We start from the raw sequence: 15,484 nt of genomic DNA, 5'->3' as shown, positions 1-15,484 counted from the left end.
CATTCCTGCATAAAATTGCTGCTCTAAAGATTTAAGTAGAATCAAATTGGCTTTCTTCAAAGTCTTCAACTATCAATTGTTGACTAGATGTATTTTAACTAAAAAAAGTTTTTTCAGCTTATTTTATCAGTGAAAAGTAAACACATTTTAAAATAGTAAATTACTTTTAAAGCCAGTTAGATTGTAATACATTTTTTTATTAAAATAATATACGTTTCACTGTGAAACACAATAATTACTACAGGAACATTAACAACTAATTCTAAACTTAATATCTGAGCTATATTTTCTCCTAATATAAATAAATACACAAACATTTATAAATTGTGTATTTTTTGCACTGTTTTTAAGTTTGCTACTTTTTATTTTCATATCTTTACAGGACCTATAAAGAGGATGCATAGGCTACAGCGATTTTGTGTGTCATCAGGCAAGTTACAGTGTAAATTACATTAGCATTTCAATTAGTTTCTAAAGAATTCTGTTCACGTAATTTAAAAGAACGAGTCGAGTAATGTAGTAACCATCAAGGGGTAAAGATAACAAAATCTCCAATACAGTCTCATTGCAAGATGATAAGATGCAGCACTTTTTTAAATTGTTTATTTAAAAGTCACTGTCCCTTCAAAATCTCCTTGAATATCTGAAAATAGAAATCCAATTGTGCGTTACTCATAAGCAAAGCATATTTCTAAACACAGCATTAAACACACATATATCTTGCGTCTCCGTTTGTCATAAAATAATGTCCAGTTTTCTGCTTGACAATACATTTAAAATAAAGATAAGCTTTGGCATAATAACAAGAAAAAAATTCATACAAAAAAGCATCTTAAAAGCACTCGATTTGCACGTTAGTCAATTGGACAACAACCCTACCTACCTACTGAAGAAAAATTCTCTTTATACAAACATTCAGCCCGGGCTGAACTGACATTCTCTTGTAGGAGTCACTGTAATAAGATAAGTAGGAGTGCTGAATCTCTGGAGTGGATAACTGGTTAAAAAACAATTGCTAAAAAGAGCTATTATAAAAAGAAAGCCCGCTGGGAAAATGCATTATGTGAAAAATGAATGAACTGTGTTGGCTTTTAGCTCTCAGACCTGGGGCGGAGTGTATAACAGATGATTATGTACTAAGAAATAAGGCATGTGACTGATATGAGGCTGAACGATGAATGATCTACACATCCTGAACCTCCATGGCCTCCTTGGGCCAGCTGTATGAATCCAGGGTGAAGGAGTCATAGTCAGAGTTGTAGACTTGGGATAAAACAAATGCTTCTTTATCTTTGGGTTCAGGGTACCAGGAAGCAGTGCCTTGCTTGTAGGCATGGTCAACAATCTGAAAGAGAAAGAGTGGTTTACGGTTGAAAGTAAGGGGGAGTCAAGAATACGGAAACGGTTACTCACCTTAACAGCTATTTTAAAGGACACTTCTCTGATGGTTTTCAGAGGAGGGTACAGGCGACCCTCGGCCAGATGCTCCTCAGTAACCATGTCAGAAATTGCCTGAAAGAGAAAACAACATGTATTATATTAGCTGTTAAAACCAACTCATACGCACATTTACGCTACAAGCATCTTCACCTCTGCTGTGGTGAGGAAAATTTCGTCCGAGATGTGGCGCACTCCACAGGCGATGACTCCTAATGCTACACCGGGAAACACGTAAGCGTTGTTTCCCTGACCAGGGTAGAAGGTGCGACCATCTGCCAAAGTCACCTTTTTAAAGGGGCTTCCACTGGCAAATATTCCTCTTCCCTGTAAGACACACACATGGGCACTTTAAACTGGTTAAAACAAGTATTGGTATATTGCTGTGTGATTTTGATGCATATCAGGGCGTTTTACCTCAGTGAGCGTATAACATTGCTCTGCTGTGCACTCAGCTTTGCTTGTAGGATTGCTGAGGGCAAAAATGATTGGCCGTTCATTGTAAGCTGCCATGTTCTTGATGATTTTCTCAGTAAACGCACCATTTATAGCAGCCACACCTGTATATGGAATCACAGACACCAAACTTCATACAAAAGCAGCCAAAAACTTGTCATTCTCATGGCTTTCTTCTGCGGAACACAAAAGAAGATATTTTGAAGAACGTTGGTAACTAAACAATACTGGCCCTTACGGACTTTTATTGTATGAACACAAAACCACTGAGACATTTCTCAAAATATCTTCTTTGGTCTTCCACAGAAAAAAAGAGTCATACACAAGGACATGAGAGTAAATAAATGACAGGATTTCAGTTTTTTTGTGAACTATCCCTTTAACATGCGCTTCTGTAAATGTAATAAAATAAGCAAACATTGCCCTCTAGTGACCTAACTGTGTAAAAGTTTGGAAACGAAAACCACATTTGAATGCGGAAGTGAATTCAGTTTGTGTATGTATTACACTTGTGTAAATAACCAAACTGTGTGTGTTAAGAACAGGATTACACTCTCACCAATGATAGCTGTGGGCTTGATGGTTTCCACGACTTCCTCCAGAGTCTTTATGTGTGGATGATCCTGAGCAAATTCCTCCTTCTCATGATTAAGATGACTTCTACCCTAAAGGGCACAGAGACACAAATGCACAGTTTTAGTAACAATTAATTTGTGGCGATGTACAACTAAACTTAATGGATTTTTGCATTGTCATGTAGGAGGATAAATGCAGCTTGACAAAAAAATAGCTAGTACGGGACGGGGATGATTGTTACCTTAACAATCAGGCCTTTGGAATCCACCATCCAAATTCTTTTCACGGCCTCAGCATGTGGTATACCTTCCTTGGCCATGGCCATTATGAGTAAGTGAGCAATGCCCAAGGCAGCCTGGTCATGTGACAAGCAATGGAGTAACCAAAAATCATAATATCAGTTTTATAATGTTTTTTATTGTTTGCTTTTCAGCACTTCAGACTCATCGAATACTTCTCACTACTAAGAACATGTGAAAATATTCCTATTATTTATAAGTGGATTTTCTAAGTTTGTAAAAGGTTTTAATTGAATCTGCATTACCTCTCCTGCTCCTTGAAATACAAACTTGTGGTCAGAAAGTTTGTTCTTTGTGATTTTTAGAGCAGCGAGGATCCCAGCCACAGCAACTGAAGCTGTGCCTAAAATGGAAGAAATGTGCTTTCAGTTTTAAGACTCGAATAATAAAAACAACTGCATCCCGTGTGTAATAGTCTTTAGATGAAATGTGTGTGATAACCTTTGCATTATCATTTGTTATTATAACGTGTATACTTACCCTGGATATCATCATTAAAGGTGCAGAAGCGGTTACGGTATTTATTGAGAATACGAAATGCATTGCTGTTGGCAAAATCTTCAAACTGAATAAGACAATTCATCCCGTACCTAAAACAAACACACGCAAACATAAACAATTTTGAAAATGTGTTTTTTTTGCATGCCTGTATTTCACACCCCTAAACAACATACTTGTCAGTGACGGCTTGCATGAACTCATCAATGAGATCATCATATTCTTTGCCTCTCACTCTTTTGTGCTTCAAACCAATGTACAAGGGATCATCCAAGAGGGTCTGACCAAAAACAGATTTTTTTATTTAATAAGGTTAAATGCATAGACAACAAATCTTGTCAACAACACAGCAAACATTAAAGTCACACATTTTGTATAACAACCCTATTTTTCTTATACCTGATTATCAGTGCCCACATCTAGCAGTACAGGCAGGCACTGCTGGGGTGGCACTCCTCCACAAGCTGTATACAGAGCCAGTTTACCCACTGGAATGCCCATCCCATAACCTCCCAAATCTCCTAATCCCAGGATTCTCTCTCCGTCCGTCACCACTATCGCCTATTGATGCACAAATAATTCACATCTATAACATTTAATAGCACTGGATTACATAAAGACACTTTGTTGTTCTGCACAAACCTTAATGTTCTCCTCCGGCCATGAGTTTAACATGCTGGCAATATGGCCCTTGTCATGGATTGTGATAAACAGCCCTCTAGATAAAAACACACATAATCATGTGATCTAATCAATCCTAAAAATGAATGAATCAATTCACATTAAAAAAGTCTGTGTTATTTTTTAATGGTCCATCCATTTTTGGTGTCATTTAAAGGACCAGTGTATTAAATTTAGTGGTGAGGTTGTGAATTGCAACCAACGGCTCACTCCACCCCTCTCTTTGAAGCGCTACTGTGGCTGACAGAGGACTAAGATGTCATCACGTTTTCGCTTCTTTGCCGATGGAGATAACGTATTTACAAAACACGCTCTGTAGAGCAGTTTGTCCGTTTAGGGCTACTGTAGAAACAACAAGGCCAATTCCATGCAAGGGGACCTGCGGTGTTGATAGAAATAGCTGATTCTAAGGTAATAAAAACATAACGCTTCAATATGTAAGGTCTTTTATACACCTCTGAAGACATAGTTATGTATATTATGTTGCATTTCTGACAATAAATCGTCCAAAAAATACACATTGGACCTTTAAGGTGGAGTCTTCCAATGCTATGCATGTACAGTGAAAACTGGTTGGACTGCTATAGGTGCTTATAATGCACTTGCTTTAGCATTGCTCTGGCTAAACTAGTCATACCAGGAACAGAGTATGCAAACATCTCACCTCGGTCTTCTGAAAGCCAGGCCGTACTGTTGGCAGGCCAGGCCCACAGTCGGAGTGTACACGATAGGCATAAATTCCTCAATGTCAGAGGTCAACACACGATAAAAAAGTTTTTCATTCCTGTCCTGCAGGGTCATCAGCAATATGTATCTACAGGGTGAGATTAGAAAGCAAAATGGGAGAGTGCAAAATGTGCTTTTTGAATGCCAATACACATTACTACATTACATTTGTTAAGCATTTGGATACGGTCAAGTTGAGTAAAGCAGGACAGCTTTGATCAAAGTGTGTTTACTTGTCGAGAGCGTTGCTGCGTGTCTCGTAACTCTTCATGACTCGAAGCACTTGTACATCCTGAGAGAGGAAACAGGGAGGAAGCAGGCCGTGGATACCCAGCTGTAACCTCTCCTCCAGAGTGAACGCCATGCCCTGTTAACATACAATATAACGCTGTTAACAACAAGCTTGTCATTCCAAAAAAACCATCTCCGCACATTCTACAGTCTGGTTTGAATACAAATGATCTCCCTGCTAACTGGTCCTGCCTCTGGGCAAGTTCCCAGTTTAGGGTGGGCATATCACATGCTAGATCTATTTATTTCTGACCAATGGGAGGGATGCATGGCCACCCTCCCCTGTAAGATTCTCCACTCACTGTGCTTACGTCTTACAGTTTCCATCCATGGTGGCATCCAAAGGCAAGTTCTGAAGTACTTTTATGGCCAGTAATACTTACTCATACTTTTATAAGTGTTTGCAAATAGGACATAGAGTGTGAAAGTAACATTCAAATAGGCTCATTTCTGCAACCCATCCAAAACTACAATTTTTTTCCACGTTCAGTCCACATGGAACCCAACCTTACAACATACACCATCCATTCCAACCTGAGGAAATCACTAAACTACAACTTCAAGTATTTCCCATGCAAAGATAATTATAACACTTACATACTACTCTCTTATCTGTGGGGACTTTGGCATTAAGGCATGCTATAAAATCATATTAAACAGCATCCGATGGCAACGCATTACCATTGTCACGTAGACCATGCCTTTTGTGCATCATTTTGGACAGAAATCAAACAAAAAAAAGACTCTCGGACTCCCAGGATCCGCGTTTTGGGTCTAACTGTGTTTACCTTGTTCAAGTGGGGGTTCCTGGTGATATCATAGCCTCGCTTTTTAGTGAAGACGCCTTTGGAAGTCACGCCTGCGTGACAGACCCTCACTGCCCCTACGAGAGAGGCAGGAAGACATGGTGGACCGGAGAAAACCCTGCATAGGGACAGCACACTTTTACCTGTGAGAGAGTTCATGATTCCTGCAATCAAAAGAAATCAGGTTTAAGGCAGACCCCTGAAAATGTTTTACTATGGTACCAAAACGCCATTTACTGCAGTCATCACATTAAAACTGTGTTATAAAAGGACATAAAAACTAAAATGACAAAAATAATCAGAAAGCTTTTTTATTATTTGAAAGCCAGTCAAAGGTTTTAACAGAAACTATCGTGGTTTTTGTAATGGAAACTATTAGAAAAAAAATTCAGCATGAAAACATTATGCATCGATGAATTATGCATTTACAAAAGTAACAATAATTGCCGCAAAAACAATTCGTGGTTGTATTGTTAAAGGGTGTCATGTTGCAACAAAGAAACAAATATGACTAATAGAGCCATGCAAGTTCAGCAAGTTCGTCCCGTAAACAAGGCCTTTGGGTGGGACACAAATAGCTGCGACAAATGATCGGTAAATTCATAATGAATTGCAGTGTGTATGTATTCACTAAGCTTTTCAAACTTTGCGTTCTAGGCCAGCAGCACATTATGGATTTTAATATTCATTGTTGTTGTTTTGTGTACGTACCTGAGAACAGCCCGACTCTGTGCTGATCTGTCCACCGGCAGGTTCTGTTTCACTGGGTTAATAAACGCTGACCTGCTCCTACCTGTCTCCAGGACGAGCGTTATCTGCGGATGAGGATGATGTTGCAATCGGTTGATACAAACGATCCGGGTTTGTGTGACATTGACACTTTCGCTGCCAAAGACTCTAGCTTTAAACCCTCCCCTTTTGTGGTGAACGGGCCAATAGGGTGACGCGCTGCGAGTGACGGGGTTTCCATATAAAACGAAGATTTGCAGGCCTGTCTGCTGCACAGAGTATGGAATACGAAGAGGCGAAACTCAATTGAACAAATGTTCCATTGCAACACTCGCGCCCAGTAGCAGCCGTGCTTTTCCGCCATTTTGGAGTGAATCAGCTGATTTGTTAATAAAGCTGAAATCCAACCTGAATGATGAAAATACACGATGACAAAACCTTTGCTCTCTATAAACCATGTGAGTTATCAAGTATTAGCATTTTAAACACGTTATTGATACCAACAAATTAAGGACATGCTTCAGAAAAATTGCCTTTGTTGAACAATAAATGGGTGGTTGATGAATAAATCGTGTCCTACTGTGTGACATATCACAATTTAGAAAACAAACTGTTTTATATTATTAACATTTATGTTTATGATATAAAATACTATTAGAAAGAGTTTTCTTCACTGTTTTTTTCTACATTTTTGCTGTCACACCATAGGACAAATTTGCATATTAATCAGTCAAATTCCCAAATTTTAATGCAAAAGAGCTAATTTGCCATTAGCCCTTTCCATAACCATTATAAAATACCTTTTTGTAGGTGTGTTTTTGGATTTAACATTAGTACCATTAAATCCATTTAAAAAAATCAGTATGGTTCTAGAAGATCATCACGTGTGTTTGTAGTGTGCTGCAGGGGACTAAAACGTACACTATTCATTTCAGACCTAGTGGAGTAATATGAACTAATAGTAATAGTAAATGTGTAAAGTTGCATAAAATGAACATAGCTCAATACAGTAGGTTAAATATTTGGATTCCGGAACGGATAACATTAAACATATATAAGACAATGCAACATTTACTGTAGGTGTCATAAAATTGACTGATGACTTAATTTTAGGATATTTCTATTATGTATGTCTGTGCTATTGTCCAGCTGGCATTTTCACCCCAAAATGGCGGCCGCGCTACCGAAGCGCCACCTAGTGGCTTATTAAAAAGCACCAGAATTTCTCCTCTTGGTAATCTACACTCTTTGTCTGCTGCGCTCCCCCCTTTGTTTCGTAAAACATTTAAGTAGCTTGTTTTAAAAAGTAACATTCGAACTGTTTTATCTTAGACATTTATTCGTTTTATCTATTAACACTGTAGCATATGTAGAGGGAAATATTCAAAAAATGTTCCAGGACAAAAATTGAAAGCCTTCAAAGAAACTTTATTGCAATTTCTATCCAATGTCTAACGTTACACCAATTTCAGCATGACAGTACAAATACCTTGAATGCTCAGATTGATACATATTGAACAGCAAACAACAAAAGAATGAGTCTGTTGTTTATGAAAATGCACCTCAGTATAAACTGTATAATATTATTTGAATAACGGCACAGAACAAAACCCAACAAAAACTAAACAGGGCAAACACCACACATAAGTGAATTAAAGGATTTTTTTATATATTGTACAGCATTCACTGAAGTGTCATCACTTCAAGTTGGCATGAAATCAAAATTGACCCTGTTTATTTTTATAATGCATGTAACAGGTGATTTTAATATATATATTTTTGAATATATGCTACAAATGTTTCTTTTTCTGCTGCAAGTGTTTCTTTTTCTTCTGCACTGATGTTATGAACATCACATTTCTATTATTCTTATCAGTCCGTATGAAATACCCACTTTTCACAAGGGACAAAAACCAAGTCCAGTCCTTGGACTCCATCCTCCATCTTACATATATAATTAAATCTTTGTTTAACATCATTTGGTCATAAATGTTCTGTTGGTAGTATTCTGTTCAAATGTTTGCGCAGTGTTAAAAACTAAAAAAGGACATTCTTTTGGACCAGCATTGTTTTTGTCTTCAGAAGTGGTCTATATATTGTTTTTCTTGTTTGATCATTTATTTCACTTTGAAATATGTAACAAAACAAAAGTTACAACACCTGTTCAATTCCATTTGTCATGTTTGAAAATTAATCAAATACCAAGTACTAATCAAATACTTGGTATTTGATTATCAATAGTAATAATCAATAGTATGGTAAAAAAGTTCCAGTATAAAATAAAGAAATTATCACATCTCAAACCTACTTAAAATACGTAAAATAAAAACATAAAGCTGCATTAACTGTGTTTCAGAGGCAGTTGCGCAATAGTGCACCATTAGTCCCAATGATAACAGTCTGCTCCTGTAGATATTCAAATGCAGTGGAGTAGTAGAAATAAAGTGGGTTGGAAACGAAGGACGAAGAAGGGTAAGAATTCAGATCACAACGCTTGTACCACTGCGAGAACTCTTTTCCTGTAAGAGCGAGATAAATTATCATTGGACAATCAATAACATTTATTTATACCTTTGTTCATTTAACATACACTTATCAAAATTAACTTAACAGTAAGTAATTGTAAACTTAAAGGTCCAACGTGTCATTTTGTGGAGGATCTATTGACAGAAATGCAATAAAATATACATCACTATGTCTTCAGAGGTGTATAAAACCTTACATAATGAAGCATTATGTTTTTTTTTTAGCTAGTTCTATCTACATACACCGCGGGTCCCCTTGCATGGAATTCGCCATGTTGTTTCTACAGAAGCCCTAAACAGACAAAAATGCTCTACAGAGCGCGTTTCATAAATACGTTATCTCCTTCGGCAAAGTGAAAACGTGACATCATAACCCTGTGTCAGCCACCATGTGCTTCGAAAGAAAGAGGTGGAGTGAGCCGTTGGTTGCAATTCGCAACCTCATCGCTAGATGCCACTAAATTTCGACACTGGACCTTTAAAATATTTTTCATTTATTCAGTTGATGTAAAAAAGGGTTACCAGGAAAAAAGTAAATGGAAATCAAATAAAATGGGACAAGATTTTAAAATAGATCAAAATTAGTTAGTCTTCATATACAGTGTTTCTGAAAAGTATTTGGACACTAAAGCCACAATTAAAAATAATTATTTAATAGGATACTAATGCTACTTCTAACCATCAGGTCGCATGATTTTTTTTGTGGATGTCAAGATCACAGAACTAGGGCTAAACAATATAAAAGATTAACGCAATATGTGATAAATTGCTAAATAATGCAATATACAAGATGAAATATGATATATCTTTAAGTTTAAGCTTAAAACAGTTTCTCTCTGCTATCTGCACTGACCTAACACTTTAAAAACTTTAAGAATTAAAATGATTTAGTTATTGCAAATCTTTGTGATATGCAATATTTTGATCATGTCTATATACTTGGAACCTTTATCTATGCATATGTTAACTGAGGTCACTGCATATAATCACAGCATTTTAATCATGGATCTATATTCTTACAGAAAATTGGTCGTTCCTTCTGCTGTGGCCAGGCAAAATGTCAATAGTAGAGTAATCTGGTGGCTTCTCAACCAACTTCCCTTGAGATCGCGTTCCTTTTCTATAATCGTCCTCATCTGAACTCCAGGAGTTTCTGTGTGGAGCAGGCGAATAGCTTCTGTCCCTCCAATTAGCACGCTCCAACTCCTCCAGCAGCTCCCCTTTAGTGCGAGCCTGTGGACGAGACCACTCTGAACCTGATCCTCCCCTGCGTCCCGAGGAACCTCGACCTCCACGCCTTTCACCCCAGTCTGACTCATCACTGTAGCTGCGCGGGATCTCTCTACGTGAAGATACCGGCCCCCTCCAGGAGTCATCACGATGAGAACCGTTGCGATTAGAGCTACCGCTGGACTGTCTTGACTGCCTGGGTTTCCCACGGGCACCGTCATTGGCTCGCCGTGAGCTCTGTTTTGCTCGTCCCACGATCGGAGGCAGCTGGATGACCCTGCGCTCCACACCTTGGACGCCCATTTCATCCAGGGCTGACAGCATGCTGGGTGGCCTGGCTGGAAAGGATACAGCCTGGGATGGCTGAGGCATATATTGAGGTTGATGCTTCTGAAGCGGGACTGCTGTGTGATGCTGAGGCTGGAGCACCGGGGCTGCCATTTCCATTCCTCTAACCTGGTTTTCTAGATATTCTAACATCTGGTTATTTCCATGTGCACTCCCATTCATGCTGCCGTTGGGATGGTATCCGTGGGGAGCTATGAAGGGTGGGCCAGTCTGAGGGGGAGGCATGGCCATTGGGCCCATGGGGTAGTTGGATGGAGGTTCAGAAAAAGAGCCTATTCGAGGTAAGAGACGCATTAGTGTTGTTCCATCGTTCATCATTAAAGTGTATATGTATTAGCAGATGATTAGAAATAGTAATCTTAACCTGAATACAGTAGAGGGTTTCCTTGAGAAGATGCATTGGAGGCAATAGGAGCATAGATGGGCTGACCATTAAACCATGGCACCATTGCCTTCTGAGCTTCACGCATCATCCTGTGGTGCATGACAGCTAAAGACACAACGAACATAAACAAATATAGAAAAGATGAAAATCTGTATGATTTTTTTCTGCAGCAGAATAACAAAAACATATATTTTAAAGGTTGGTATCCAAACACAATTGGCCCCCATTGACTTCCATTATATGGACACAAAACCACTGACACATGTTTCAAAATATATATAACATATAAAGGTTTTGAACAACATAAGGGAGAATAAATGATGAGAGAATTTAAATTTTGGGGTAAACTAGAGTAATAGCCAAACAGTCTTGGAGTCATTATAAGTATATAAAGAAAGACATGCATACACAAACAGACACAACAAGGACAGAGTTACTGGAAGAAAATACCCTCTTCAGGACAGCAGCAGGTTCGAGGACAACATGGGCAGCGCACATAACAGCAGCAGTTCTGAGGACAGCACTGGCAGCAGCACACGCCAAACAATATGATCAGAAGCAAAGCTCCAAGAATGATCAACAGCACCGTCAGCCAGTCTGAGAAACAGGAAATGTGACCTCATTATCATCTACATGTAAAAGTTTCTCTGGGCGTAAAATATTAAAGTTCAATCTGCTAATACTTACGATACACGATGAGCCTGATTTCCTTGTCGGAGTCCCCCACAACATCACCCGCTGCATCGATGGTGCAAAAATACATGCCGTTGTCCCACCACATGACCTCATTGATGACTAGGTCTGCATCTGTAATTCACACACATTCAAAATCATTTTTAAATCTATATATAAATTCAGTAGATTATACTGTAATTAAAACATCATGTTCAATGTTTAGGGTCCAGACTCACTGTTTTGTACGTAGATCTTGCGATCTCGATACTCGGGTCCCAGAGTAGCTTCATTCATTCCTCTCTTCTGAATCACTATGCGCACAGTCCGCTGAATGTCTGGACAATCATTGGCTGGGTCCTGCTTCAGAGCCAGAGCTGCTTGGTACGCTGAAGGAATAAAGAAACTTATAAAAGTCACATAACTGTCGCGTTCATTTACAGTTGAAGTCAAAGGTTTACATACACCTTTGCAGAATCTGGAAAATGCTGAAAATTTTGGAAAACTAAGAGGAAAACGTTCATTTTTTGTTGTTTAGTCCTGCCCTGAACAAGTTATTTTACGAAAGAAATGTTAACATGAAGTTCACACCAAAGAATCATAACAGAATTTATAAAAATAGCCCAGGTCAAAAGTTGACATCCCCTTGATTATTAATACGGTATGATGTTACCTGCACATTCAATGACAGTTTTTATGTTTTGTCATAGTTGTTTAATGGTTTCTTGTTTGAGCTGAGTCATTAAACTGTCCACTGATCTTCAGAAAAATTATCCATTTCCTCCAGAATCTTTTTCAGCATTTCTGTATATTTGACTCATGTCCATCAGTAACAGTTTGATGTTGAGATTCATCTGTTTACATGGAGGACATTCAAGAGACTCATACACAACTATTACAATAGATGGAAACATTCAGTGATGCTCATGAAGGCAACACGATTCATTTAAAGTCAGGTGGGTGTAAACCTCTGAAAATGTTTTTTTTTGGTGTAAATTATTATTGTTTTGTTTATATATTTATTATTTCATTTAGTAGTGTCTTTCAGAAGCTATAAAATACACGTTTCTCAGGAAATTAAATATAAACAATTTACACCAAAAAAATTTTTTTTCAGAGGTTTACACCCACCTGACTTCAAATGAATCATGTTGCCTTCATGAGCATCACAACAACTATGACAAAACATAAACACTGTCATTGATTGTGCATGTAACATCATACAGTCTTAATAATCAGGGGGATGTAAACTTTGGCCCTGGGCTATTTTTAGAAATTATGTCATTATTCTTTGGTGTGAACTTTGCTAACATTTCTTTCGTAAAATTTTCCCCAAATTTTCAGCATTTTCCTGATTCTGCAAAGGAGTTTGTAAACTTTTGACTTCAACTGTGTGTAAAAGCTTTGCAGGTATATTTTTGATGCATTAAAGCATAAAGTACAGGTGTAACCCTTACCAATGGAGTAATACTCCAGCACTGGATCCAAACAGAAGGACTTATATCGCCATGTGACCAGAACATCTTGTGTGTTCGCAGTTGTGGAGTAATCACACCGCAGAAGAACTGAAGCAAACAGAGTTGTGTGTCTCTCTGTCTGAGGAACTGAGACTTGGATAGACAACAGCTCTGAGAGAAGAGAGACCGAGATTGCAATTAACACAGTTTGGATGAAGATTACCTTTTGACTAATTCTTTTTGATGGACTTTTCCAAACAATTTGCCATTTTAGGTAGTTCGGACATGTGGTCCTAGGGGAGGTATCTAACTGGGCAGAGACCCCATGGCAGACCCAGGACACGCTGGAGAGATATCAGAATCCCCCAGGTGGAGCTTGAAGTTATGGCCAGGAAAAAGGACTTGTGGCCCTTCTCGACCTGTTGTCTTCACGAATTGGTCCAAAATAAAGCAGATGGAGAATGGATGGACAGATTATTGGACTTTTTAGGGATTTTATGGAGATTGCACTTGCAAAGAACAATTTTTAGCCATATCTTTTAGCACTAGAACATAGCAAATGTAATTGATTTAAGGTTTAATCAATGTTAAATGTTTTATCCTTAATATTAATAATTTATCTACTGTTATCTGGAAGTGAAAACAGACATTTTTTGATAAGATTTTATTTTAAGAATTAGCCGAAAAGCGCGAGAACCTTTAAAGATTGCATTCGCGTTCATGGAAATGTTACAATTTTCTGATATTTCCAGCTTTTTCATGACCGTGGGAACCTGCTGGATGAGTAAATACATTAATCTTTAACGCCTGAACATACAGAGACCAGATACAAATTATTTGTGTAGATGTCTCTCTCACTACATGTTTCCACAACCCGAGAGAAAATGCACACAAGTGACAGAATTTTAGTCAACACAATACTTCATAAATATATAATATAATCCAGTTTAAACGTTTGTATTGGTCACGTGATCTGCTTTTTGGCCTCTCATGTTTGCACCTGTTGCCCATTAGGTACAATTAACAGTAAAAACATCGCCAACTCTGACAGACCGTAGCAAACAAGCTTCCTGATAGTAACTTTAAATGACATCTTACCTATAGGAAATACGATTAGCACGAGCGCGATCGCCTGGAGCTTCGGCATGTCTCTTCGTTACACGGAAGTTTTTTTCCCGTCTGTTTTCCACCAAAACGCAACAAAATCCACAATACCATTCAAACCGCTAAAACAGGCATACTTTAGTACAATAGCCGTCATGTCATCGTAAAAGGTCTAACGTTACTACACGTATACCCAAAGATATTCTTACGTATCTTTAAACGAACTCAATGTAAATACACCTTTGCTCTTCGGAAGTCGGATTCCCTTCCCCCATCCCAAGATGATGTCACCCACGAACCCACCCCTGAACAGGTGCATCACACACAACAACAGAGGTGTGTCTGGAACAGTACGTGTCACCAAATGCTTCTTTATAAAATATTCGTTTTGCGTGTCCACTTTGTTTCATTGCAAATGTAAATCATCGTTTTAAACGAAAGGAATATTGCATTGTTTATTTTGAAGCGTCAAAGTGTAGTTTATCAATAAACCAGTAGAGGGCGACCTTTCTACAAACAGTAAACTTTGTATCTCTGCTTATCATTTTGTTGTGCAATGGGTAGTGTTTGCTATGGTGTGACAGCAAAATTTAGAAAACAAACTGTTCATGTTAAATTGTTTTATATTATTATGCATATGAAAATTTGTATATTAGTCTGTCAACTACCCAATAACAAACGGTAAACCCATATTCTTAGACGAGCACTTTTATCCACGAAAACCTTTGGGGCGCCAATATTTTTTGTAGCGTGACGTCTGTCATTTACAAAATGTTCCCAACGTTATATAATTATAAATACTATATACTAAAAAGTTATATAGAAAACTTTACTAAGGCCATTTTAATTCTTAAACGTTGTTCAATTTCTGACATTATTATCCGAGATTGAAACGGTTGCACATAACGAACAAGATAAGAATAAAGTTGCTGCATTAGCCTACTTATAAAAACAAACGGTCTACAGTAACATTAATGAACTTGAATTGCTTAGTTATTATTAATAATAATTTCAGTTGAATTCCTTATTATTAATAACAAATGTGCACCGAATAACTATTAATTACACTGTGAGAGTGTGTGGAAAAAAGGGAAATGCAGATAATAGTGCAAAACAGTTTGACCACTAAACACCTTTGAAGGCTTGTATGATATTGTTTCCTTGTATTGTAATCTCATCCTGGCAAGAAGCATCCTTTCCTTTACTTTGTCCTGTCCAGTTTCCTGCAGGGCCTCGGTCTGGTCATTATTGCTGGAAAAATCTC

The 15,484-nt window shown here is 38.0% G+C and overlaps 2 protein-coding genes across 3 annotated transcripts; both read right to left on the bottom strand.

Moving 5' to 3' along the window:
• Positions 1–237: 237 nt before the first annotated feature.
• Positions 238–6,683, bottom strand: me3 (malic enzyme 3, NADP(+)-dependent, mitochondrial). Its single transcript, XM_057336778.1, has 15 exons — positions 6,482–6,683; positions 5,753–5,934; positions 4,907–5,040; positions 4,612–4,761; positions 3,909–3,984; positions 3,666–3,827; positions 3,443–3,546; positions 3,249–3,358; positions 3,014–3,111; positions 2,711–2,824; positions 2,453–2,558; positions 1,855–1,997; positions 1,591–1,764; positions 1,414–1,512; positions 238–1,345 (listed from the first exon to the last, which is right to left on the bottom strand). The coding sequence occupies exons 2-15, from the start codon at positions 5,927–5,929 to the stop codon at positions 1,184–1,186; spliced, it is 1,809 nt and encodes a 602-aa protein (XP_057192761.1). The 5' UTR covers positions 5,930–5,934; positions 6,482–6,683; the 3' UTR covers positions 238–1,183.
• Positions 6,684–7,912: 1,229 nt separating this feature from the next.
• Positions 7,913–14,511, bottom strand: ildr1b (immunoglobulin-like domain containing receptor 1b). 2 transcript variants are annotated; one of them, XM_057336533.1, is made up of 8 exons: positions 14,215–14,511; positions 13,117–13,287; positions 11,899–12,048; positions 11,675–11,794; positions 11,438–11,584; positions 10,967–11,092; positions 10,045–10,874; positions 7,913–9,018 (listed from the first exon to the last, which is right to left on the bottom strand). In XM_057336533.1, exons 1-8 carry the CDS (start codon positions 14,261–14,263, stop codon positions 8,980–8,982), a joined length of 1,632 nt encoding a protein of 543 aa, XP_057192516.1. In that variant the 5' UTR covers positions 14,264–14,511; the 3' UTR covers positions 7,913–8,979. The 2 variants fall into 2 exon arrangements, with proteins under 2 accessions (XP_057192516.1, XP_057192517.1); XM_057336534.1 differs by lacking the exons at positions 13,117–13,287; positions 14,215–14,511 and adding an exon at positions 12,333–12,461.
• Positions 14,512–15,484: the final 973 nt, after the last annotated feature.

Source organism: Triplophysa rosa, linkage group LG6, assembly GCF_024868665.1.
Source record: "Triplophysa rosa linkage group LG6, Trosa_1v2, whole genome shotgun sequence".
NCBI classification, from domain to species: Eukaryota; Metazoa; Chordata; class Actinopteri; order Cypriniformes; family Nemacheilidae; genus Triplophysa; species Triplophysa rosa.
This window is presented reverse-complemented; position numbering and strand designations above follow the sequence as displayed.